The following is a 26,518-nucleotide window of genomic DNA, read 5'->3' on the forward strand; positions in this document are numbered from 1 at the left end:
AGTGCATGTGTAGTTCTTCTAGGTCAATGCGGACTGTGATTTGTGTATAATTGTACTTTGTCATTTAATCAGCCATAAGATACATCATAACATTGTCATTATTAAAAATATTTGGTTGTTGTTGCTTAAAAAAATACTGTTGTAACCGTCACTGAAAAAAAAAAAGAGAGATGATTTAATCAATCAGAGTTAAACGAACAGCTTCCAAGCCCTCGTTATCTTATCAGTCACCACACGAAACCAGGTAGCGATTCAGATTTCCAGTTTTAATCATCACGTCTGTTTTTATTTAAGCAGATATTTCCCATTAGCATTGTACATGTCTGGAACCTACAGAGTTCTCCCATGAATACCCAACTATCTTCCCCGCCTCCATGCAGAGTTTCAGCATCATTCATCACATCAGTTCAGTTAATGTCCAGTCTGTCAGCTTGCAGGGGGGTGGGAGGGCTGGGGGAGGCTTAACAGCAAGGGAGAGGTGGGAGGAGGAGGAGAGGAGAAAGTTTATTTATTTTTTTCCAAGAATGAAGAGTCAGAGCCGTCACCAGGCACTGTTCATTTAACACTCCCACACAGAGTTATGGGTGGATCCAGTAGAGTTGGATGGAGTCTAATCAAATCTAGCCACCTACAGGGTCCTGTGCAACTCCCAATACTCTTGATCATGTGTGAGGTATCTGACGCCTCATTTCTCCTGCAGGGGCGGGTAAGAGGTAGGGGGGCTTTTAAGGCTGGAAGCTGGTGTAGAGAGTTTTTGTTTTTAATGCGGTCTGCGGTAGTCGGTTTCACCCGCTTCGAAAGCATGAATGACGGCGTTGGCAAACACCTGCCCTCTGCCGAAACGTAGGACGGAGAGGAGGAGGGGGAGGGGGGAAGGAGGGAGGAAAGGAAGAGCGCTGGGGGGGGGAGAGGTGGGGATTTTTAAACAAAGATAGAGTATTTAACAAAATACATCTTTGCAGGTGGAGTAGGATGACAGACTGATACGGGGAGAACACAGTCCTCAAGAATAAAAGCAAATACAATAGCAAACATTCTCTGACACGCACTCCAATAAAACAAAAACAAAACAAAAAAAACAAAAATGGCAAACAAGCAAGTCAATCAAACCATACAAAGTGACATCAGGCCTTTCCAAAGTGACATCAAGTTTCTCTTTTTAATCCCATTCAATCCCACTGGTCTTAAATCAATAAAGTCCATCTCCCATAATTCCTCTGTAAACCAGGAAGTACTCAGTGGCTCCTCTTTTTTTTAATTTATTTTTTTATGGCTGGTCAGCAAGGTTAGGGTCCACTCTGAAAAACAACGACAGGAGCGGGTCCGGTATGGTGAGACCGCGCCCGTCGTTCAAACCAACGCCGTGACCATTTCAGAATCAACGTCAGCGACACAGGCAATGATTTCAGCAGCATCATCAGGGGACTAATCAACATAGTACGTTACAGCACATTCAGAGAAATGGAAACGCGTGGCGCCGGACAGGTACAAATGGCATCTTGTACAACGGGGAGTCAAGTTTGCTTTATACAATCACATTTCTATAGCGACGCTGGACATTCCACCACTGGAAAACCTTTTACATCTGTTTCTGCGCTGGCTCGTTTCCTCGAAAGCACCGCTGTACAGCCAAACGTGGAAGTTTGTGATACGACACAGAACACAGAACGAGTATCGGGGTAAACGGTAAGCAGGCTCGAAAGGGCAATACATTTCTATGCGTCATCTTTTTATGAATGCTAATCTCAATCCAAAAACGCACTGCAAAGTTTTCACATGAATGACCTAACAGCCTTGTATGGAGTTAGACGGAAACCCAAAATGAGTAAGAGGCAGAATAGAGGGGCTGACTGACAGCGGCAGGAGGAGAGGACCCCAACCCTGGTATGCAAACGTTTCAAAAAAAGGTGCCACTCTGGAGCACAGTGGGGGGGAGAGGGAGGGGGAGCGATTCTGTAGGGCTTGAAAAAAAAAAAAAAAGAAAAAGGCAAGGAGAGTGACACACCTCTCTTCCTTCTTTACCTCTCAACTTCCCCTCACATGAGGGAAAGTACGAGAAAGGAGTGCTGGAGCAAAAAAGACAAAACAAACAATCCTGGAGTGCTCAGTCCTCAGTAATCCTGTTTGTCCTGTTTGAGGCGAGAGGGAGCAGGAAGGAGGTCAGCAGGAGGAGATGAGAGTCGTTATGCATGAGGAGTACTCCCCCCCCCCACTCTCTACCTGGCCTCCTCCCTCCTGTCCTCCCTCTTGGTGCGAATGGGCTGAGAGCCGTCGGCAGGCTGCTGGACCCAGTTGTTGTCGTGAAGCCCGACGCGGCAGCCCGGCGTGTCCTTGTCCGTGCGCCGGCAGCACATCCAGTAGGAGCGTCCGTAAGGCAGGTCGTGGTGGTAAGGTTTGGGGTGCCAACGGCACAGGGACACGTCCCCGCGCTCGTATTGCCGCTTGCACTGCTTGCAGGGGTCGTCCCTGTAGAGGGGGTCTTGATTCCAGCGCGAGTCCACCGCCCGCACCCCGTACGTCTCAATCAGCACCTTAAAGTAGTGGCAGGTGCATTTGAGCGCCGCCAGCGATCGCGTCGGCAGGTAGCCGAAGATGTTGACCATGATGTGGTCGGGCAGCAGCAGCATGTACTGGCGCGGTTCGAGGAGGCGCTGGATCTGGAAGCGGATCTCCAGGAAGTCGTGGGACACGTGGCGGTAGAGGCGACACAGCGAGGGGTCCGGGCAGTCCTCCCCGAGCCGGGAGAATCCGGCCGGGTCGCCCGCTCCCCCGAGCCCACCGCCACCCCGGGGCCGTTGTTGTTGGCACAGTCCAAAGAGCAAATTCCTGACCCGCTGCCAATGCCCGTTCCTTTTACATCCTCCTCTGGGCCCCGCGGGGGCTGAAGGAAGAAGAGCTGTCCAGGAGGGGGTCGTCGGACGAAGGGTCACTGGAGCCGCCTACGCCGCCGCCCCCACCAGACATGGCGAAGCACACCGTCTCCTCCTGCACATTCTCTGTACTGTCTTTGCCATAAAACACACACTGATCCACAGCACCCGTCACCACCACCTCCACGTGGAAGCCAGTCACTCGCTCCCTCCCCACACCCCCGGCTTTCTTCTCCTCCTGGGTTGGGTCTGGGCTGCCACAGGCCTGCCTGTCCGGGTGATGGAGGTCTCCATCTGGTTTCGGGGCAGCAGTTGTGGCGGCAAGCAGCAGGCTACTGGGGTCTCTGGATGAGGGGCTGACTAGCTGGTAGAGGTCACAGGTGATTTTCTCTTTGGCCCTGGCCGCCGCCTGGTTGCCCCCACCGCCACAGCTCATAAACATACAGCGGGACCTGCCGGCTGGCTCCAGCGGAGATCGTGGATCCAGATTCGACACTCGGAAAGCTATTCTGACCTCACCATGACTGTGGCTGGGGGGCGGAGGAGGGGTTGCGACGCCGGACTCCCCTGTTCTCCTTTGCTCTCTCTCTCTGTCTCGAATAGGAGAGTCTGTTCCAGGACCGGCGCCCAGATGGAACCGATTCTCCTGGTTCTGGGACTCAAAGTGCGCTATGGCCTGGGCTACCCTCAACGACTCCTGCTGCTCCTCCAGCTCCTGGTCTGTCTGGATAGGAGACGATGGCTCGTGGGCCTCTTTGGAGGGCTGGCCGTTCGAACTGTCTGACACGAACACGATGGGAGTGGGGTCCGACAGCGTGCCCCGGAGTAGCGTGTGCTGGTGCGGGGTAAGGCCCTGACTGTTGGTGGTATTAGAGGACTCGTGGTGGTGTTGGTTCCCGTGGACCGCCACGATCCCCTGGAGGGCCATGGCGGTCCTCTGCTCAACCAAGGCGACCATCTCTGCCACCGACAGCAGGTCCGTCTCAGTCACCCCTCCTAGAGGTGGTTCTTCAGAGCTGGGAGGTGAAAGCGAGGAGTCGTGGCTGAGGGTTGGATCCGAGGATTGGGAGCGCGTCGGAGGGTCATAGGATGAACATCGTCTCCGTCTTTTGGCTTTACTGCAGTCGGTTGCCCAGTTACCTTTGACCTGTGGGGAGGGAAAATAATATAGATTTAGTTTTTTTTTTAAATAATCAAACTGAACTACAAAATAATTTCGTTTCAGCTCTTTACCTTCATGGCGCTGGGTCTGGGCTGTCCTGCTCCGCTGAACTGGTGTGCGACAAAAAAGGCTATCTTCTCCTTGGTGTTTCCTGGCTTAATGACGTACCAGGTGTCTAACAGCACGCGGCCGTCTTCCATCTGGGACCCGGAAGAGGGTGGCGAGGGAGGTGCTGAAGAAGGTGGAGGAGCCTGGCTCTGTGAGCCGGGCACAAGCTCGGGTTCGGGTGGAGTGTTCTCCAAGCCCGCATCCTCCTCCTCCTCCTCGCTGTTGTCCTCCTGCACACCCACTATCATCCCTCCATCTTCACTTCCATCCACGGTCCTTCTGGCACCGGGAGAGGGCTCGGCCTTGCAGAGGGAGGGGGACCCCGACCCTCCGCCGCCGCCTCCTCCGCCCCCGCCGCCGCCGCTGCCCCCCGAGCCTGGGCTCCTGGCTTTGTTCTGGGAGTAGGTGCCGAAGGGGCGTGGGCACCACAGGCGGATGTGGGAGAAGGTGTCTCGGTCCATCAGGATGCGGACACCCGGGGCATATCGGCATCTATGCTGGCCAGCAAGCACCCAGAGCCCAAGCTCTCATTCTCGGCTCTCTGTCCCAGTGCCAACCTGATGGGCACTGTCTGTCACCACGGCCACCAGCAACACCGGGCATACAACCTGCATCGATAGGAAAGGGGGGGAGAAGAGAGAGAAACAGCACAGTGAACACAGAGTTTGTATCTCTGGAGCGACAGCGCTGGGATCAGTTCAGATAATCGATGACCAATTTGTGGCCGTATTGAGTCGTGGCCTCGAGGTTAAAATTCAAAACAGGATGTCAGCGTTGTACACTGTTCTGGAGAGAACACAAGTATCATCATACTTCTAACTGAACTTATCACAACTGGCCTGCCTCCTACTTTGGCCCTAACTCAATTGGCAATTACATTTGCTACTGTATACTATGATCATCTCCCCGCTTTGGGAGCCTCTAAATCAAATTAAAGGGATTCCATTTCAGGTTTCGGTGTCTGCGGCCTGCAGATGAAAGGGATGAAAGATGGAACACAAAGGCTCCAAATGGACTCCCCTCTCTCTCTCTCTCTCTCTCCTCTCCTGCATCTCAGTGCTTCAAAGAGGACTTGCTTAATAGGAGGCAACACAGGGAGGAGCACGCAGGCATATGCTGGATCTATTTTTAGCAAACAGCAGGAGGGGGGTGGGTAGTAGTGGAACTGCTGTAGCTGTCCTCACCCCTTTCTCCCTGCCAAAGAGCCTATGCTACAGGGTAAGGGGGGAGGCAGTCTTTAATCCAACCGGCGTGCTTCGGCGTAGCTACGCCAGCTGTAAGGGGCTGCCAGGAACGTGCCGGAGTACTTAAGGAGAGGAACAAGTGGCGGCGGAGCAACATGTTTGGCTCGCTGCTCATCTGAAGGTGACCATTTACACACTGGCCTACATGTTTAAACTCACAGGTTTAAACTGGATGTTTCTTTTTCACATCAACGCCTCTTAACTGTGCAATATCGCCACATTAGATAAGTTGCAACCGATCATTGCACATTAATATAAAACCGTATTTCTAATGGTCCTGACAAAAGGCCAAAAAAATAGACATACCACTGACTTTACTAAAACAAATTCAGCATTAATGATGAGATAATTAAAATACTCTCACTCACCAGTTAAAATACAACATTCTGATTATGCCAAGTATAACCACACATATGCATACACCACCACAAGTCACTCACTCTCAAGTAGTTCAATATAAATCATGTTGAATTCTCTCGGGCGCCATTAACAAATTGTTTTAGTGTCAGACCGTGTTCCGACAAGCACGACATCCAGATGAAACATATCATGTGATGAAGGTTAGATTAGTATTGAATTTATTCAACCCTATATTGAGCAAAATATGCCTCGCACTGCTGCACAACTAAAGGAATGCATCACCGTTCAACAGCTTGTCCTTTTACTTTCATTACTATAAACGACAACAAACAAGTCAGTCATCTTTATTCTCTGTTGTGTCGTTCTTCACCTCCACTACAGGTCCAGACATGCAGTCAGCTCCAGGGAGAATTTCATTTAAAAAAAAAAAAAAAAAAAAAAAAGGCATCAATGACCAACTTGTCCTCTTATGCAGCGTTCATTTTTCAGATCGCCTGGTACATCTCAGGGTGTGGCAGCCACTTGACAAAGGTTGTCTGCATTATTGGCAGTTAACCAACTATCAGGACTGGCTCAGCTTGATGTGTACAACAGCCTAAAATGAAATTGGCATCATACAAACATTCCCAGGTGTTATAGCTAGAGGAAGAACAGGGTGTGTTTTAGTGGTCTATATAAGCTGGTTTCGCAGCACTTGAAAATCCCACAGTCAGGGCTCTTCAAACAACCTTGTTGCATAACACAAAAAGGTAATTAAAGAGCTTATTACGCAAAAAAAAAAAAAAAAGGTAGATACATTTCTTTAAAGATTAGTTTCTCTCTTGACACAAAACACTAGCCTGCTTTCAATTTCAGCCACCTGACTCCTTCAATCCACGGGCTTTAAAAAAAACAAAAAAAAACAGGTCGTTGTTGTGCTTCTCTGCCCTCGACACGCACACTCTGAATGGGTGGCGCTTTGTGCATTTGGACTAATGAAATGGCTCAGAGAGGTGCAAAAAGCAAACACCGCCCACACAGTGTGGTGAACCAATTCAAACGCTTCCTCTGTAATCACACGGCAACAACTCAGCTAAGAGCAGGCAGATTATACTGTTGCTAGTGAACCTTTTTTTACTGCCCTTTCTCTCCATGTTCCCTTACGACTCTCTCTCTAGCTATCTCTTTTCCATCCACTCCTCTTCCCCTCCCTCCCGCTGCATCATACAATCCATCACTCATAACAGATTGGAGGGCATTATAAGAGGGGCCAGAAGAGAGAGACGGTCGGCCCACTGCAGTGCTTCAGTACAACGTCTCACACACACACACACACACACACACAGACACAGACACAGACACAGACACACACACACACACACAACACAGCCACACACACACACACACACACACACACACACACACACACACACACACACACACACACACACACACACCTTAACAAACTACAGATCTGAATCGTTAGCTCTCACTAGTTTGTGGATTTAGGATGTTTTGGAGAGACCCCGTGTCCACTCCTTACTAGAGCATCAATGTTTACATCTACACATGACAACACTAGCATTTTTAGATTGTCCTTACTCTAAACTGATACCATATTCCTCTTCCTCAGTATGTTAGCAAACAGAAAAAGCCAATTCCTGCCATTTTGGACCCTCAGTCAGGTTACTGCTGTTGGTCTCAACAGGTTAAACTCCATTCTGTCAACTCCTGTTCTTTATGATCATTTATTTTGTTGCAGTAAAGCTTTACGCACAATTGAACTCTCGTCATTGCATAGTTTTGTGTTTCTGTTGTCAGCTGATGGTGATTCGTAAACTCATAACTTTCCTTCATAACCAAGGTGAACAGCAAAGTCACTGACTGTCAAAAGATCAAATCACAGTTTCAATCAAAGACAACACGTCTATTATTTGATCAGCTTAACTGATAATAAACTAGAGCGATCACAGACTTGATGACAGCATCTTACAATTACTGGTACATTGACATCACCCCAGGCTTCTCTGTGCAGGGATGCATCATCGTCTTGGAAATTCTGCTCTTTAAAAATGTACTTCAAGTCAATAGAAACAATGCCAACTATTACCCCCAGGTCAGACAGCTGCTTTCAGTGAGAAACGTAATGCTAAAAAAAACACCAACTGAAAACAAGAGTCTTAACATACAGTATCTCACATACAGATACAGCTGGAGTGTCCTCTCTCATTCAGTTTTCAGTACTCCACATTACTACCCGTCGGTTCAAGTTGGTACTGAGCTACTTAAACTTTTTTTCCCTCTTAATTTGAAACTCTTTCTGCAAATGAAGGCTTTGGTTTGGTTTTAAGCTTCCTGCATCAACCTAATCCTTCAAAGCCCGTCCAAGCACAGTGGCAGCCAGCGACACCACAGCAACACCGCAGTGCCAGGGACGGCATCGTTAGGTACCCATCAGGTACTGGATCACACTAGCTACTGAACCACAGCATGCAGTGGCGGTGCTACTAAGCTTTTATAACAAAAGGCATACTGAATAAGTTAAATCATACTATGCTATACTAGGGATTTGTCTCTTTAAAATGAAAGAAGAGTAATGTTAAGAGTACCAGTCCAGACTCAGCACCTCTGCCATTTAACCTGCATCCATGTACATTATGTCAATAATACAGAGAACATCATTCCTCATCTGACTGGAAGATTCCGATTACATCTTTAGAAATATACAGATATGTCTTACTCGCTGTTCTGTCAGAGTAAAATTCTTCTGCTGTCGAAATGTAGAAATCCACACAGCCCTCACTGCATAGCAGCAAACAACATATGTACACAGATCACAAAAACCCCTATTCTGCTGTTTGCATAGTGAGATATTAAGAGGTTTGTCCCATCACATTAAAACTGATTTCTGTTGGACTGGGTCATTTCCCTATACAAATTAATAGCTGTTTGGCATGCAATCTCACCAGGATAATGGTTTCACTATGGTAGGTGCCCGCAGTTCAGAACATATAATGTACCACATCCCCACTAAAAGCTAATTTAAGATTTAACAAGTGGGATTAGCAAAAAGAGCAACAATTTCAAAGCTTGTTACTTAAAAGTTTGTGTTGATTTCCCTTCAGCCTATCAGCCCGATAAACATCATTTCAGCTCAGCCCTCCTCATACTATCCTGCAGCTCTCCTGCTCTCATTTTCACAGCATTTCAGCCAGACGGCCAAAAAAGGCTGACGAATGATGATACAGAAGCATGCCAAAACGTCTTAGCTCAATCTCCCTCTCTGCATGGGCGCCTGCAAAGACAAAAGCAACAGAAGCGCAGGCCAGCAGACCAGCTCTGCTGCAAACTGTCAACGGAACAATAGGGCTGAGTGCATCACTCCGGTCTGCTCGGGAACTTCATTAAATTGGACGGGACACCTAGGAAGAGCGGCTGACTGTCCTGCGGGGCTGCCTCGTGTGTTTGTGGGAGCATCTGTAACACAGTCATGAGTTAGACTTTGAATCTACAATCACAAAAGGGCCACTTTGTCAACACAGGGGTGCTATCACACTTGAACATCTGAAAAGGAGGTTACACCAGATACTACTGCTTCAACATCTCACACATCTCAATACAAACCTGTAACGAGTTTATTCACACATGCATAATCAAAAACAACACATTGTTATGGCAGGCGTCACTCAAACATGTTGCCCTTTACTATGACTCAAATGTCCTAGGCCTGCAGGTCACTTGACCACTTACAACTCTGCAAAACCAAGTTGAAATAAAGCCAACTTCCACAGCAACAACCAACAAGTGTGGAGCCACAAACACCCCCCAAAATAACAACAACACTCCTCTTTAATTACAAATTATTTAAAGTCACATTTGACTGTCTTTGATTAGTTCCCCAGCTAGCAAACAGCTAGCTCACCTAATGTTTACTAATCTAGTCATATTTTACATTAATTAAACCCTTAATCAGACACTTTAATAGCGTATAAGTGTGTTGTTGCAGGAAGTAAATAGAGCAGTCACTAGCTGGCCTGATAGCACAACTTACCTGCATAATAACATGGCAGGCTAGCTAGCATGCTAGCTATTAATTAATTATTTATTAGCTAACCTGACGTCACTCACCTCCACGGCGTTGATCTCCTGGTTTGACTCCCTTAAAGGAGGTGCGTGCTCCTCTTGTTGAGGCAAAACCAGTTTAAATGACACGAGTTACGAGCTGAGCTGAGCTAGGTTAAGCTAAGCTAGGCTAGGCTAGGCTAGCTCGACATTAGTCCTCTGCTGCTCACCAGGCTCGTGCCCGGTCAATGTGTCCGCGCGTCCCCGTGAGAACTCAGAGACTACTTCCGCCTTTCTCTCTCTCTCTCTCTTTATCTCTCTCTCTCTCTCTCTATTCAGACGTGACACGAACTGCTTTTTTACGGTACGGTTCTCCGGGAGTACCACAAATAATCGGTGTCAAAAACAGCAGCAGGAGGAGGAGGAGGAGAGGAGGAGGAAGGCCATCTTGTTGACAAGCAGCTGCATAAGGCCCGCAGCCAATGGCAGCGCAGAGTCGGTGGTGTGCCCATATATGGAGTCCGCTCTGATCCCTCCCTCTGCTGACTAGTGCACACACACACACACACACACACACACACACACACACACACACACACACACACCACGCTGTAAATCGTAGCATCAAAAGGTCACTGGGTCAGACAGGTGGGAAAAAATCCATATACACCTGTTTTATTTTTATTTTTATTTTTATTTTTATTTTTATTTTTATTTTTATTTTTATTTTTATTTTTATTTTTATTTTTATTTTTATTTTTATTTTTTACTTATTTTTATTTTTATACTTATTTTTGTTTTTGTTTTTATTTATATTTTATTATTATTTTTACTTTATTTTTTATTTTATTTTTACTTATATTTTTATTATTATTTTTACTATTATTTTCTATTTTTTTTACTTATATTTTTATTTTATTTTTACTTTTATTATTATTTTTACTATTATTTTTTATTTTATTTTTACTTTTACTTTTTTTTACTTTTACTTTTTATTTATTTATATTTTTATGTTTTATTTATTATCTGTTTCTCTGTATTCAAAACCTGTTCACACCCCATTTTATATTTAATTTAATTTTATTTTTTTATATTTTTATTTTATTTTATTTTTACTATTATTATTTTTATTATTTTTTTATTATTATTACTTTTTTTTTATTTATTTATATTGTATAATATGTTTTATTTATTATCTGTTTCTCTGTAGTTGAGCTGCTGCAACACCGAATTCCCCCATGGGGATACATTTATTTTTATTTTTACTTATATTTTTAACCATGGGGATCAATAAAGGAATATATCATATCATACTATGCACAAAATTGTCTCTGAATACAACCATTCTTCATCTGTTTCATGTACATTATATACTAATATAATAACATTTAATTAACAATATTTTATATTCCATATTTTCCATATTTTCTCCAGATGACACAAACTTAAATCATAATTTCATTATATAAATCGTAAATACAAAGTTTTAGTGTCAAATTTAGTTTTCCATATACACCTATAGTTTTATTTTTTAATTTATTTTTTAACTTTTATTATTATTTTTATTTATTTTTTATTATTTTTATTTATTTTTTACTATTTATTTATTATTTTTATTTTTACTTTTATTATTATTTTTATTATTATTTTTACTTTTACTTTTATTTTTTTTTAAAAAAAACAACTATTTCTTTTTTATTATTTATTAATTAAATATGTGTTTATATCTGTCTATTTGACCAATCTTCTGATGTTGAACCCCCTGGCACTTCTGTTTAAATGTCAGCATTTTGCAGTGTTTCTTATTGTCAAAATCCCTTCATTCTCATTGGACGCTGTCTCATTTAAACCCCGCCTTATCTTGACTGTAATTGGCCGAACACTGACACCACGTGCTGTGTTCTGCACTGCTATTGGTTAAAGACAGACACGGCTCCTCCCTTTCACACCGGGGGGTTCAGCCCACTTATTAAACGCCGGACTGTGGTTGGTTCCCAGTCATGTCAATCAAATTTGAACTTCCGGTAGTGAAATTGTTGCAAAACAGTCCTCACGGTGCTGCAACAGGACAGTCAGCAAGTAAAACCTGGATAACACATCTTCAGGACAAGTGAGTCACTTCATTTCTAAACAGAAGAACATTTCATTAAATTCTTTAAATATATATTTATTTACAAGTGGAAGAATAAACCCTGCATATAGTGTCATCAGCTTCCACGCTGCACAGCATGGTTGAGCTAATAAAGCTAATTAACATAGCCAAAACCATGCAACTACTGTCCTAAATTCTGTTTATATATATATATAGACATTTGTGTGAACAAGACTGCAAAAATCATGTAAAGGCACGTGCACATGACATAAGCATGTCTTGACACATGTGTGGCCAATCATATCCAAGGTTAAACCATATAGACATGACATGTGTTTCTCCCAAATGTCTTGACATCATTGGAAATACTGTTATAGATTCATTATCTTGCACATATTTGCATATTATGGTGAGAGAGCCTAGTGGGTGTGTCTAGTACTTTGTGTTCTTTTTTTCTTTAATGTCACTATCATGTTACACAACTTTTACATTACATTACAGTCATTTTAGCAGACGCTTTTATCCAAAGCGACTTACAATCAGTAGTATATTACATATCATTCACCCATTCACACACTGATGACAGGCTACCATGCAAGGTGCCACCATCAGACTCTAACTAACATTCATCATCCAGTCCACACCGATGGCAAGCCTTCGGGAGCAACTTGGGGTTAAGTGTCTTGCCCAAGGACACATCGACTGCCGAAGCCGGGTATCGAACCACCGATCCTCTGAATGGAGAACTACCTTGCTCTCCACCACGCCACAGCTGCCCCACACAACTTGACTCCCACCTCTCTCTCTCTTTCTCTCCCTCTCTCTCTCTCTTTAAAGTGATGCTCTCAGAAGTCCTGCAGGTGCTGCGCGGGGCAGGTAAAGTGGGGTCTGCCCTGGTCACCACTCAGGGTGAACATCTCCGATTGATGGCCTGCAACTGCACCATGGGAGCAGGGGTCAAAGTGGCTCAGGATGCAGTGGAAGGACTGGTGGGCAACTTTATGGGCGGCAGCACTCCGGTGAGGAATCAGTGCATTGAGCGTGGATCCATCCCTTTTGGGCTATATATTAGATATAATGCATACACAAAATAATACAATTATTAAAAGAATAATTAAGAATACAAATAACAGTTAAAAGCATCCCAAGTTGGTAATTATTTTGGCTAAAATGCTCGTCCAACAGTCACCAAAGGAGGATGTGTTTCCGGACATAGAGGGTTGGGAGAATGTGGACCCTGACGAAGCATCAAAATGGGCCATGGGGTCCGATTTCCCCTCTGATGTTTCGGAGCAAAGCCAAACAGAAGCTGGAGCTGCAGCAGAGATGCCTACAGGTATGTGAGATGTACAGGAGGTGACGTACACTTAGTATGCGGCACTAAAAGAGTTTGTTGTGTAATATTTTTTGAATAGAGTTGGTTGTTTTCCAGTGTTGCAATTATTGTAGATTGTTTGGAACCTTTTGGGAGCTTTCACGACAATAAATGCATCCAAAACAACACCATTAAGTGCAAAATATGCTTGTTTACGTCATCAGAGCATCTTAAGGTCTTGTAAAAGAAAGTGAAAAATGGAAATCTGATAGAAGCATCCAATGTGAATGTATCCTCATTATTTCCCCTCTGAGTGCTAATTTTTGACAGTATTTTGCCTTTTAAGTTAAGTTCTTTAAAAAAACTGTAGAGTATTATGTATCTTCTTCTTGTTTTTTTAACAGGTCCGAATACAGTAGGAGTTTCAAAGAGTCACATTATGGTTCCTTTCATGTTCCTCTTTCTACCACAGGAGTTCCTCCGTCTCCGGGGGCGGCTCCGTCAGGGACCGGCTGGCCGGGACAGGGCGCTCGCTTCCTCCATACGACCTCCAGCATCCACCGGTACTACTACCAGACCAGGTCTGTCCACGACACGGTAGTGGCCAGACTCAGCCCAGAGGACATCAAGAAAGCCAGGGAGGCCAAGCAGGCTCTGGTCAAACCTGTCAGACAGAAGGTTGGTTTGAGAACTCCTCCTGCAGACTAAGATTTACTTTTCAAAAAGCAATATGAGCTATTTCAAATTATGTTTATTCTCTATGAGGCAGTTTATGCCTGTAAAGAGAGATTATTCATGTTTTTTTATTTTATTTGTGTGTCTAATCTTTATGGGTTATTTTGATAAACAGGCTTTCATCTAAAGAGACAGATTCTGTAATGAAGAAATGTTCATTATATGAGTTAACGTTCATTCATTTTTATCTTGTCATGTGACTGTTCAGATGGATGACTGGGGTTGAAGCAATATGCAGAATAAATGGCGTTAGAAAAAGAGGCTTTCAGTGGAGCAGTTATTATACATTTTCAGAAATGATTGGTCTTTAGATAATGGGGGGGCTTTTCTCTGTGTGATGATGCATTATGTATTTTATACACACATGTTGAATTAATGTATAGTAAATGTAAAATCATACTGGAGATGCAGAAGATCACTCAAAATATGGTCCGAACACCTGTCTGTGAGTAAAGTCATGTTATGTAATGTGTGTCATATATACCAATGCTTCCAAAACTTATTTTCTGGAGACCCACTTCTTAATAAATAACAAACCAACGTGATGCAATTGACTTGAGGCCTTTTCTGTAAATTGTGAGAAGATCATTTTTAATGCCATTTCCACATCACCTTATATTATCTTTAAAAGGGAAACCGTTTGATAAATCCACTTTGTTTTATGCATGTGTTTTTGAAAACATAAACACGCGTAAAAATATTTTATTGATGAGACCAAATAAATGTGTTCCTCTCATCAGTTAAACAAACAGAATGTACTCTAGCCTTTCATATTATATTCAGGGTTATAAATAGGCTACAATTATCAGAACAATACAAACATTCAGGCTCCCTCATATAGCTCAAAGGTTTCTTGCAGATATAAAAAAGAAAAGAAAATACATTAATTCTGCAAATTTATTTGGCGACCCTAATAAACCGGCCGGTGGGTTTCAACCCAGTCTTTTGGAAAGACTGGTATAGTATGTCGGCCTTTGTGGTGTAATTTAAGGTTACTGTCTGAAGAGTTTTGCCCTTTGTTTTTCTTTTTAAGTCAAGAGTTAATCATCAACAACCAAGAACACTTTTAAAAGGCAGTTATTAATTTTTTTTAATGATCTTGTATGTCCTCTCTCTCAGCTGAGTGAGCGTGCCAGAGAGAGGAAGGTTCCCGCCACAAGAATCAGCAGGCTGGTTAATTTTGGGGGTAAGAACAATACATCCATCCATCCATCCATTTTCCGTAACCTGCTTATCCAGTTAAGGGTCGCAGGGGTGCTGGAGCCGATCTCAGCTGTCAATGGGCGAAGGCAGGGTACACCCTGGACAGGTCTCCAGTCTGTCGCAGGGCTGACATATAGAGACAAACAGCCACTCACGCTCACATCCACACCTACGGGCAATTTAGAGTCTTCAATGCACCTAAGCTGCATGTCTTGGGAGGAAGCCGGAGAACCTGGGGAGAACCCACGCTGACACGGGGAGAACATGCAAACTCCACACAGAAGGCCGGGAATTGAACCCGGGCCCCTCTTGCTGTGAGGCGACAGTGCTAACCACTACACCACCGTGCAGCCCAGAACAATACATATCTTTATAAATTTTTCAGATGTTGCACGTATCATAATTGACAAAACATGCCGTTTTATTTTTTTGAATGATCGTTTTCAAAGAGAGAATGTGTAGCTTATGAAACACACAAGTTAACACTGCTGGAAATAAGCAATAATTACACGCATTCTGTTTAGCTGTAAAACCTTATTTTCAGACTTATCATCACAAACAAATCCATTCAACAATGTTTTATCCTTAATATACAAACGATGACAGCTCTTTGGGGTTTTCACACCTGCTGTTAAATGTCACAAATCTATGAACAGATGGAAAAAATAGACTCTGCACATGAGATAATGCTCCTATGAACATTTATTTGTTGCAATGCAGAGACACACCTAGAATACATCGTCACCTGACAGCTCACCTGGTCTGAAGAGGCCCCCCTTAGATACCATACTTGATATAAATACATCTTATACAAGTACACATCTGTGCTGACAATCACATTATCACACTGAAGTACGTAGTGAACATGTATACATATATAATGCAAAGTGAGCTTGAAGAATACATCAATAGAAAAACTACAAAATAAACACAGTATTTGTACAAAACTACTTATCACCAGACTAAAGCATCAGGTTTAAACCATGACAAACATTATGATGTCTAGATGTGCATGCTTTAAAAAAAATACTTAAGAATTACTTATGAACATCTTTGTAGTAGTGTTGCTATGTAAAAATTATACTTTAAAATTGAATTATCAGAACGCTATCAGCGCTATCCGTGAGAAGTGTTTTCTTTACTTGCAGTATTTTTCAAGTGTCAGAATTTTTTGCAGAGGATATCAGATATTAAATATGACTTAACTCTTTGCAGCTGTGTGTCCAGTCAGCACTTCCCCTCAAGCCATCTGTTAAGTGGCTCTAAATTCAAAGTCCTGTCTCCTCGTTGTCTCCGTGCTGCAGGTCTGGCAGTAGGACTCGGGATCGGTGCCATCGCAGAAGTGGCAAAACAGTCGCTGGGAGGCAAACAAAAAGGAGGTAAAGATATTCTCCTTTCTGCTGCTCTGTCCTCCCATCCTGTAAAAAAAACAAAAGAGCGTTTGGTCCGGTGCACGCTTGGCCAACCCAGCAGACGGACGGACAGCTGGTCGGCCCTGGAGAAGTTTCTCATGTGTCAGCACCTGCCAGGCTGTGGACAGGCTTTAAATCAAGGCTGTTAACAAGAACTTGAAGACAGGCTTTAATATGTGTTAAATGAACAGTGTTTAATGAGGTACTGCTGACCTCGTTTTTACATGATGCTTTCTTACAATTAGCTTTAAAAGGCTCTTCATGCTACTGTACTTTTAATATGTTGTGTATTTATATTGCTTCCAATAATCCCGTGTCTTCTGTTTGATTTGTAGATGAGGGTGCTTTGTTAGACTCTCCTCTCCTGTCAGAGGCCAATGCAGAGAGAATAGTCAACACACTGTGCAAAGTCCGCGGGGCTGCGCTCAAGATCGGACAGATGTTCAGCATTCAAGGTAAACGTTGAACAATGTTCAGATGTCCTCACAGTCACAGAGGATTTCTAGGCGGTGACATTTTATTTTTTCTGATGTTTTATTATAATATTTTTTCTTCAGACAACAACTTCATCAACCCTCAGCTGCAGAAGATCTTTGAGAGGGTCCGGCAGAGCGCAGACTTCATGCCCGTCTGGCAGATGAACGTAAGCATGAACACTCACTGACACTTAAGCTTGGTTTATACTCGGAATCAGAATCAGCTTTTTTGGCCATGTATGCGTACCCATACAAGGAATTTGACTCAGTTTGTTCTGTTGCTCTCAAGGTACTTATAGAGAAATAGACAAATAAAGCTAGTTAGTTTCCACAAGTGGTCGCGGTGCTTAGTGGTGACTTTCACAAATAGTTTTCTGATGCTTTAACAAAGACAAGTTTTAATTTGTGTGGCAGTTCACAGGTGCAGCTTGATTTCTGTATATTTTAAAGTTCAGATACATATTTGTAGCTACTAAACTAACTGAACTTTTTTTTTTCTTTGTGTGGTTCTGATTATGTAGAAAGTTCTGGAGGAGGAACTCGGGCAGGGCTGGCGGGATAAGCTCTCGTCCTTCGAGGACAGACCGTTTGCTGCAGCATCCATCGGCCAGGTGCATCATGGGGTGTTAAAAGACGGGAGAGAGATCGCCATGAAGATCCAGGTATTCATGCACACTCCCTTTTTCCGTCTCTCTAATAATAACCCTATAAATCTCTGTCTGCATTCATTTATTATCCTCTGTTATTCACATATTCCTCCCAGTACCCCGGAGTGGCCGAGAGCATCCACAGTGACATCAACAACCTGATGTCCGTCCTGAAAATGAGCGTGGCCCTACCAGGAGGTAACAACTACATCTTATAATTAGTGTTGAAGCTGCATTAACGCCTTCTAATCGCCAATCCCTGATAATGTGACATTGTGAAAAACAAATCAGTGTCGAATTGACAGTAGTATAATAGTAATGAGGTTCTATTCAGTTACATTAAGATGTGTTCAGGCTCTGTTCAGTGAAAATTAGTATTGGGTGTAGTTTAGGAGAGAAAATTGAATATATACAGTTGTTGGCAGAAGATGTTTTTACAACATTAATAGATATTAGAGAGGAATTATGACCTGTTTAACTTTCTAGAACTAGCTTTCAGAAGCTTATAACACATCATTAAATAATAACTATTTGAATTTTGGGTTTTATGGAACAAATTAAAAGGATAACATTTAGAGTTTTTATTAAATTATCAAATCTGTGTTAAAATTCAAACCATGAGTTTTACGCACCGAATATTATAATGTTTGTTTTACTGGTTGGTGAAAACACCATATTTACAACAAGCTACTTTGAATCTTAAGCAGCTGGAGATTTCAAGATATTTGATCTCCCCAATCATTATATTGTGAGGTGACTGTAGATTGTTCTCCCATAGATTCACTTCTGTTCTTTCATTCCAACATTTTCAGTTTAGACCATGGGGTGGTGCTATTGTTGCAGGTCAAAACTAGGTGATGCAGTTGTAACTGAGTGGTGATGAGGATGTCTGCATTATTAATAGAGCTGTTACTTGTTTCCTTGTTATGTTCAATCCCGTGCTTCAGTCAAAATCATTACACTATTTGTTAAGATATGATAAGCTAGAACTTTTTTATCTTGAAATAAATTCTTGTGCCATAGAAAGATCAAAGATTACAATAAAATAAGAATATTTAAAAAACAATAGAGTAATAAACACATATTAACAATAGAGTATTAAGAAGAAATACTGACAAAGTAACAAAGGTCCAAAATAAAAAAAAGCATAAGAGTAAGGTAAATACAGTAAAAACAAATCAACTAAAATAGAAAAATGATTGAATTTCTTTTTTTAATATAATGTGAGTAAATTGTAAACACTGTTCCCTAATAGAAACTAAAATAGAAAAGTGATATTGTGCCTGATATTTTGAGTAATATTGGTAATAAGAAGTTATATTGCAGATGATTTATTGAAAGTAAATAATGAATACACTGTTTTATAAGTTATCCAGTGTAATGTTCTCACCATCACAGTCCCACATTCACCATGACAACCGTTTCCACACTTTGCTCATTTACAGAAACCTTGTCGTTGTGTTCAAAGACGACTGACTGGGCATTTTTTCTTTAGTTGTCTCTGCTGACTTTTGTACCGTTTATTTTATTTTTCCACAGGTCTGTTTGCCGACAGCAGCTTAGAGGTTCTTCAGAGGGAGCTGGCATGGGAGTGCGACTATAAGAGGGAGGCCGAGTGTGCCAAGAAGTTCAGGTAGGTTTACGGGGGTTTATGGAGCCGTAAAACCTCCCTCACTGAATCCCTCTGGTAATGTCATCTAACTGCACAGAACAGAAACCACACCGAATTAGCTATAAAGATTCAGGATGGTTACTCTATAATTTAATAGATGGTTCACTAAATGTTTGCTCCTGCCACAAAACTGCACATAGACTGTATTTGGCTCTCTGTTGATTGTATTAAAATAGCAGTATAAATTGTCTGATGAAGAGTCAAAGCTTTGTACTTATCTTTCTTATTATTTTTCTTAATTGATATACTTTTTTAGAGGTACTTTACTCTTGCATCTATTACAATTTATTATGTTATTGTTACGTATTAATCATGTTGTCGTATAACAATATTTAAGAATGGCATTTTTTAGCTAGTATATTTAGATTACTCTTAACATTATTTATTTCACAATATTTCATGTTATTGTTAACTATCTGTATGGGCACGTTTTCTAACTGTTTTTCACAAATATTCTACATATTCTGCAAAAGCATAAACCGCTTGTCACCAATGGCTTGTCTTTAAAAATTCACAGGAATGGAATAAAATATTAGTATATTAGTATTTCTTTTTTTAATGCATAATCACCTGAAAATAAAATATTTTTGTTATCTTAAAATGAGATGTTTACATCTACATGCAGAGCAGGTCCTCTTCACATTCATATTTTCTCCTACACACTCTGCACTCTGGGGACATTTCAGTTGGTTGCGATATGCGCATAAATATATTATTATTCAATTTTTTTTACTGACTGGTTGTCTGTGGCCTCCAGGTCCATGCTGGAGGGAAATGAGTACTTCCAAATCCCCAAGGTGATCGATGAGCTGTCGGGCCGCAGGGTGCTGGCCATGGAGCTGGTGCAAGGAGTCCCACTGGACCGCTGCGTAGACCTGGACCAGGAGACCAGGAACGAGGTACTGGGGTTGAGTCAGCAGGCGTCCCATGATGCACTGGGGGCAGGAGGAGTCTGGGAATGTGTCTGATTATCTTGGCATTTTATAAATGACTGTAGCTTAATGTTCTTCATAATGGGACGTAATCAAATGTTTATATATTAGGTGGTGAGGCAGAATTAAATTTTCTCTTCATCAAAGCTTTATCGCATCAGCAAACAAGGACTGATAAACCACAGTGAAGTGATAATAAGTGCTGGAATCTATTTATCTACATCTATATATGGAAAGTGAAAGAAAAGGCCATGGAATTTTACATAAAGCGGACTCTTAACTGGCAGAAAGATCTAGACCATCACAGTCTGGAAGTTCAATAGTTGGATCCAATTAGAGCTGAAATCCTCTGACAAGCAGAAGGGGCTGATTAGATCGCTCTGTTCCTCCTCTCTGGCTTTTGTTTAAATTTAATGCATTGTATCCCTGATTTCCACACTTTGGTGATAATAAAACTAGCACTTTTATTTGCAACCGGCATGACATAATGTGACAAGTGCAGAACTGAGCGGATTCATTGCTCATTAACTCTCATAGAAACAAGGTTCTCACTGGCAAATCGAACAGCAGGACCTCAAACAGAATGAAAAAGACAGCAGCAGTGAAAAAATGCATTTAACAGTTGAGATGAATGCACTTGGAGCATGGTATAGAGTAAGGCAGCTTATTTAGACATGGTGAGTGTGTGGCAGTGCACTGTACCAAAATGATACTGATAATACCAGCGTGGCAGTAAACACAACCCTCTCCTCTCCTCTCATCTCCAGATCTGTTACAAAATCCTCCAGCTGTGTCTCAGGGAGGTGTTTGAGTTCAGGTTCATGCAGACAGATCCAAACTGGGCCAACTTCTTCTACAACTCGGACACCAACAAGGTGAGGGGAGCGTGGTAATAAAGTTGTGAATGAATTGTCTAAACACAGAAAGGGATGCCACGTTAACGAATATATTTAGTTTTACCAGATATGCTGCAGATGCATGACACTCTCATCTTGTGTGTAGGTCGTTCTGTTGGACTTTGGAGCGTGCAGAGGCTACGACGCATCATTCACAGATGACTACATACAGGTACGATGAAGACGCCCAGCAGTGAACCACACAACATGATTTATGAAACAAGATTTATGCAAAAGATTTCTTTAAATAATTAAGCTCTGGAGTCAAAATTTGAGAACAAAACGATCATACACAATCGCATGCATGTGAACACATAATAATAATGATGATTACTACATCTGTATCATCATCGTGTGTGTGTGTGTGTGTGTGTGTGTGTGTGTGTGTGTGTGTGTGTGTGTGTGTGTGTGTGTGTGTTGTGTGTGTGTGTGTGTGTGTGTGTGTGTGTGTGTGTGTGTGTGTGTGTGTGTGTGTGTGTGTGTGTGTGTGTGTGTGTGTGTGTGTGTGTTCAGGTGGTGCACGCAGCCTCCGTGGGAGATCGAGCCACCGTTCTTTCAAAATCAAAGGAGCTGAAATTCCTGACAGGCTTCGAGGCCAAGGTAAGGTATTTTGGTCTCTGCTGCTGTGCTCATTTATTTTTGATACGGTTTATCCTCCACGGTTGATTCCATTTATTTGTGTCTCTATCCTGCCTCAGTCTCACTCGCTGTGCTTGATGCAGTTTCCATGTAGTTATGGTGCAGGATCTTCTTATTTCTCTTCATTTTTTTGTGTCTTTTGCAAAAGAGTGTCGTCTTTTCATCCATGTTACTTTGTAAATGTCAGGAATTATGTATTATTGTTGGCCAAACTGTTCACTTTATGCTCTCCAAGTGTCATTTAGTGTGGTCTTTCTTGGTTATTCCCTTAGTATTATGTACCACTGGGCAATATATATTGATATTAAATCAATATATAGATGTCGTCTTAGATTTTGGCCACGTAAAATTAGATAAGATTAGATAGGACTTTACTAATGTAAAGCTTGTGCCAGAGTTTCATTTAGATTACAACAGAAGAATAGCACACAATACAATACAGTAATAATATAAGCATATATGAACAATAGAATAACAATTATTAAGTGTAAAGATGGCTTAAGTGTCGTCTTTTCCTGGTTTTAAAGGCTGCATTACAGTAAAGTGGTGCAATTTTCTAGACCCACTTCATTATAATATCCATATAACTGATGCTTATTTATCAAAAACATAATTCTATAAGTTATGTGAAAGTCAAAACCAGTAGTCAAGCCACTAGTCAACCCGACAGTGCTGCTGCAATATCGAGGTATTTGGTCAAAAATATCGCAATATTTGATTTTCTCCATATCGCCCAGCCCTGCTATTCTGTTCTGTATTGTGGAGAAACCTACATGTTCTGCATAAAATACACTTTTTATTGTAGTTTTGAGTTATGAAAATGAGTACATATTCTGTGGATATAATTGTGTATATAATAATCCTTTAGGATCTAACATCTCAGGCTCACTGAGATGTGACACTGAGTGTCAATTATTATTCACACACACACACACACACACACACACACACACACACACACACACACACACACACACACACACACACACACACACACAGCCGTTGTAACCCCTCTCCACTCTCTCCCCCTCCAGGCCTTCGAGGACGCTCACGTGGAGGCGGTGATGATCCTCGGCGAGGCCTTCGCGTCCGTGGAGCCCTTCGACTTCGGCACCCAGAGCACCACCCAGCGGGTCCAGAGCCTCCTCCCCGTCATGCTGCGCCACCGCCTCACCCCTCCGCCCGAGGAGTCGTACTCCCTCCACCGCAAGATGGCCGGCTCCTTCCTCATCTGCTCCAAACTGAAGGCGCGCATATCGTGCAAGGAAATGTTCATAGATGTGTACAACAACTACAACCAGAGGAGGCAGGAGGAGCAGGAAGCACAGATCAGTGCTTAGACGCCTCAATATACCTCAAACTTTAAGAATGAGCTGCTAAGTAAAGACAGAAAAGATTTGGGTGGAGACACTGAATCAGACTTTATTAATATGTAACTGTCAACGTGCTCTAAAGAGGATCATGTTTTGACATTCTTTGCTTGTTTTTGCTTTCTTTGCTTGCATCAGTGTGAGGTCATAATCATTGACTCATCGAGGCCTGACTTCTCACTGTCATGAACAGTGACTCTGACAGGAAATGTGATCATTTCAAAGTGAGTTGTGCCATTAAAAGAAAAAAAGAAATGCTGACGCCCAATACGGTTATAATACTGATTAAATCTGTATATGAATTGAAGAAAAGGTTATTTAAATGATTTGGTGTGTGTGTGTTTGATTTTTATGGCCTTACGGTTATATCTCTCAAGATAAGACAGCTCTCTGTGCAGATTCTCAAAACACAAGATATACATTCCCTTTTTCCTCCCCCTGGTTAAAATATATTTGAACTCACTTTCACAGCAAAAGTCCACCATGTTGCAAGAGGAAAAATGTATCTTCTGTCTCAAGGATTGTACCTAGCTGCTCTCTCTTTTTGTGTTAGAGGGACTTAATGTGCTGCGAAGTACGTTTTTCTCCTGAATGTGAAGCCTGGTGGACTAGATCTAATAGTCTAATAGAAACCCAGTGACTAATGGCCTTACATTATAAAGAATATTCTGCATAAATCTCCATTTTGTGAATGCTTTTGGCCCATTTTTATGACAAGTTCTGTAACTTATAAGACCGTGTGTAATGCGCTTTTTAATGAAATAAAAAAAAATATATCTATGTATCACAAATTTGAGCTTTACTGGCAGGTGTCAGAGGAGAGGCTGTGAGTCAAGGACTTCCTTCACTTTGTATTGATCTTTCCATTTCAGTTTTTAGACACCTTTGGGAAGTATTGACCTGTTTGACCTCGTTCTCCACACTACACTGTTCTTGTATCGACTGTGAAGCAAGTTTGGCTCCCAAAATGCGAGCTATGAGCTAATGGTGGCATTGATGGGTCTATTTTTTTGTGTCGAGGCAGCGCCGTCTTATTTTGCCCTCAGTCGATCCATCACAGGACTGCTCACAAAATGTTGTTGTTCACACCACAGGAGCTGAGTCGTGAGGCTTTCACCGACCTCGTAAAAGAAACCTGATGGAGAAAGATGAAGGCTTTTAACTGGATCTCCATTAGTGCTTGCTGTTAGTGGCCCTCTGTTGAGCTTTGTTGCACCCTGTACAGTTCAGCTACCGAACACAAAGTGAGGTTTGCTCTCACGGTTTATTTTTTGGGTGAATCGGCCACAGTTGGTAACGGAAGCACATGTTGAGAGGAGAAAAAAGGAGCATTCTTCTCTCACAGTTTTAAGCAACGGAAAGTTTGAGCCTTTTTTCTCAGTGCATGTAAGAAGCAGCTGGCTTCGGTTTGTTGGAGGAGAATGGGCTCAGTCTGGGTCCTCTCATTGAGGCTTAACACTGGACTGGTGACGTGATGGTTCACACCAGGACCAGTTCAGTTCATGAGGTTAAAACATGGTCCAAGTCAGGAGACACAATATGAGGGAATTACTGTGTTTACATGATGTTTAAATGGAGGGTGTCGTTGCAGAATGAAAGATAAGTATGTTGTGAACATTAGGGGGACAGTTGCAGCCTTTTATTTTTTTACTGATAATATTATATAGGCTTAACTGACTTATTTTTAAATGCAACTTTACTGTTAATTCTCTGCTTTTGGCTTTTATGACCACTAGGGCTCCCTGTTATAGTAACCTTATTTTGTTTGCTTGTTTTTCTATTTTTATTTCAATTTATTACTTTTTTCCTCTTTTTCTTTTCTTTTTTTTTGACTGTGTAGGAAACTGAGTCCAAAACAAGTACAAGAACACATATACGACCCAAGAAAATATACAAAATAAGACCGGGACGAAAGCAAACTGAATGAGAAAGGTAGGTCCAGCAATATTTATAAAGATGGATGTGTGTGTGCATGCCTGTTTGTGTACATCTTATACATAAACCGTACATGTACACAAATATCCCGATAAATATATACATACAAACAAACTTTTGTGAGTTTTTAAGCTGATTTTGTATCAATATAATATTTAAAAACAGGAAAGTAGTTGCCATTGTGGACATTTACATTTTTTGGGGGGGAGATTGCCTTTTTTATCAACCTGAGAGAAGTTAAAAATCAACAATTTGCATTTCCTGCATATTTTAAAGGCAGATTCCAGTATATACATTTGGACTCAATATCATTAAAGATCCCTGGCGGACATTTTTTAACACAAAAATAATAATCTAATAATAATGAATCATTCATAGCTACTGGACAAAAAGACAACCTACTTCACTGCAAAGTTCATTCTCAGCGTATAAACACTGGAGGTTTCAACATCACACTTCTACAAGTTCCATACTGGACGGTAATTGGATTCCAGACTATTATTGATGTCACAAAATCTTGCTTGTTTGTTAAACTGAGATTAAAGGAAAGCTCAGAGAAACCGTCTTCCATAAGCAAACTGATGTGAAAAACAGCCTTCTAGTGTCAAACTCTGCACAGTAAAGCTCAAATATCAAAGACATGAAACACAAAGACATTTTTTTAAATAGATGGGGACTTTAAATCTGACTAGTTTAAGGCAAACTAAAAAAACTAAATAATTGATTCAGCATTTCCACATTGGATATTTTATTCTTGACAGCGTATAAAGAGCTTTGACATAAAATCTGTAATCTAAAATGCCTTTGGTCTTCATGTTAGGAAATAAAAGTGACAGTGAATATAATTGAAAAGCTCATAAAATATGAACAGTTCAGATGCTCCATTACACATAATATCATTTTCCTAATCACTCCATTATATTTATACCTTCAAAGTAAAGTGATGTCGAGGCTGAACACTGACTTTATTCAACATCTATTATTCATCCGAGTGCATTTAACCCGTGTATAAGTTTCCCCGCTCGCTGTGATGACTGTGAGGGCCTGAGCTCGAGTCCACAATGGCAACCTGACAAAACACCCTTGAGCAAGGCAGCGGCTCCCTGGTGCTGTTCAACCTGTAGCTGAATACAGTGGTGGAAAGTAACCAAGTACAGTTAATCCAGTACTTGAGGTACTTGCACTACTAGATTCTCTACTTCTTTCCACATTTCACTACTCTTCTCTATTAATATACACTTGACACTTTATTAACTTTAATAATACTTGTTTAACGTACTCATACTCTTAAATTAAGTCTTATACTATTACACACCTAGCCAAATTCCTTGTATGTGTAATGTACTTTGCAATAAACCATTTTTGATTCAGATTATCTGACACTTACAGTTACTTGTTATTTATATATA

General features: G+C 41.8%; 2 protein-coding genes across 2 annotated transcripts; one reads left to right on the forward strand and one right to left on the reverse strand.

Moving 5' to 3' along the window:
- Positions 1-230: 230 nt before the first annotated feature.
- On the reverse strand, positions 231-10,256 carry fbxo46 (F-box protein 46). Its single transcript, XM_054596039.1, is given in 5 exon segments — positions 231-2,734; positions 2,737-2,911; positions 2,914-4,017; positions 4,104-4,748; positions 9,852-10,256. Coding segments are annotated over 4 exon segments (2,295 nt in total). The 5' UTR covers positions 4,602-4,748; positions 9,852-10,256; the 3' UTR covers positions 231-2,216.
- Positions 10,257-11,802: 1,546 nt separating this feature from the next.
- Positions 11,803-23,918, forward strand: coq8b (coenzyme Q8B). Its single transcript, XM_054596128.1, has 16 exons — positions 11,803-11,895; positions 12,715-12,896; positions 13,063-13,213; positions 13,665-13,870; positions 15,047-15,113; positions 16,435-16,509; positions 16,878-16,997; positions 17,100-17,185; positions 17,540-17,680; positions 17,782-17,863; positions 19,205-19,298; positions 20,095-20,236; positions 21,037-21,144; positions 21,272-21,337; positions 21,679-21,765; positions 22,839-23,918. Coding segments are annotated over exons 1-16 (1,914 nt in total). The 5' UTR covers positions 11,803-11,894; the 3' UTR covers positions 23,145-23,918.
- The last annotated feature ends 2,600 nt before the right edge of the window (positions 23,919-26,518 follow it).

Source organism: Anoplopoma fimbria, chromosome 1 (assembly GCF_027596085.1).
Source record: "Anoplopoma fimbria isolate UVic2021 breed Golden Eagle Sablefish chromosome 1, Afim_UVic_2022, whole genome shotgun sequence".
Lineage (NCBI taxonomy): Eukaryota > Metazoa > Chordata > Actinopteri > Perciformes > Anoplopomatidae > Anoplopoma > Anoplopoma fimbria.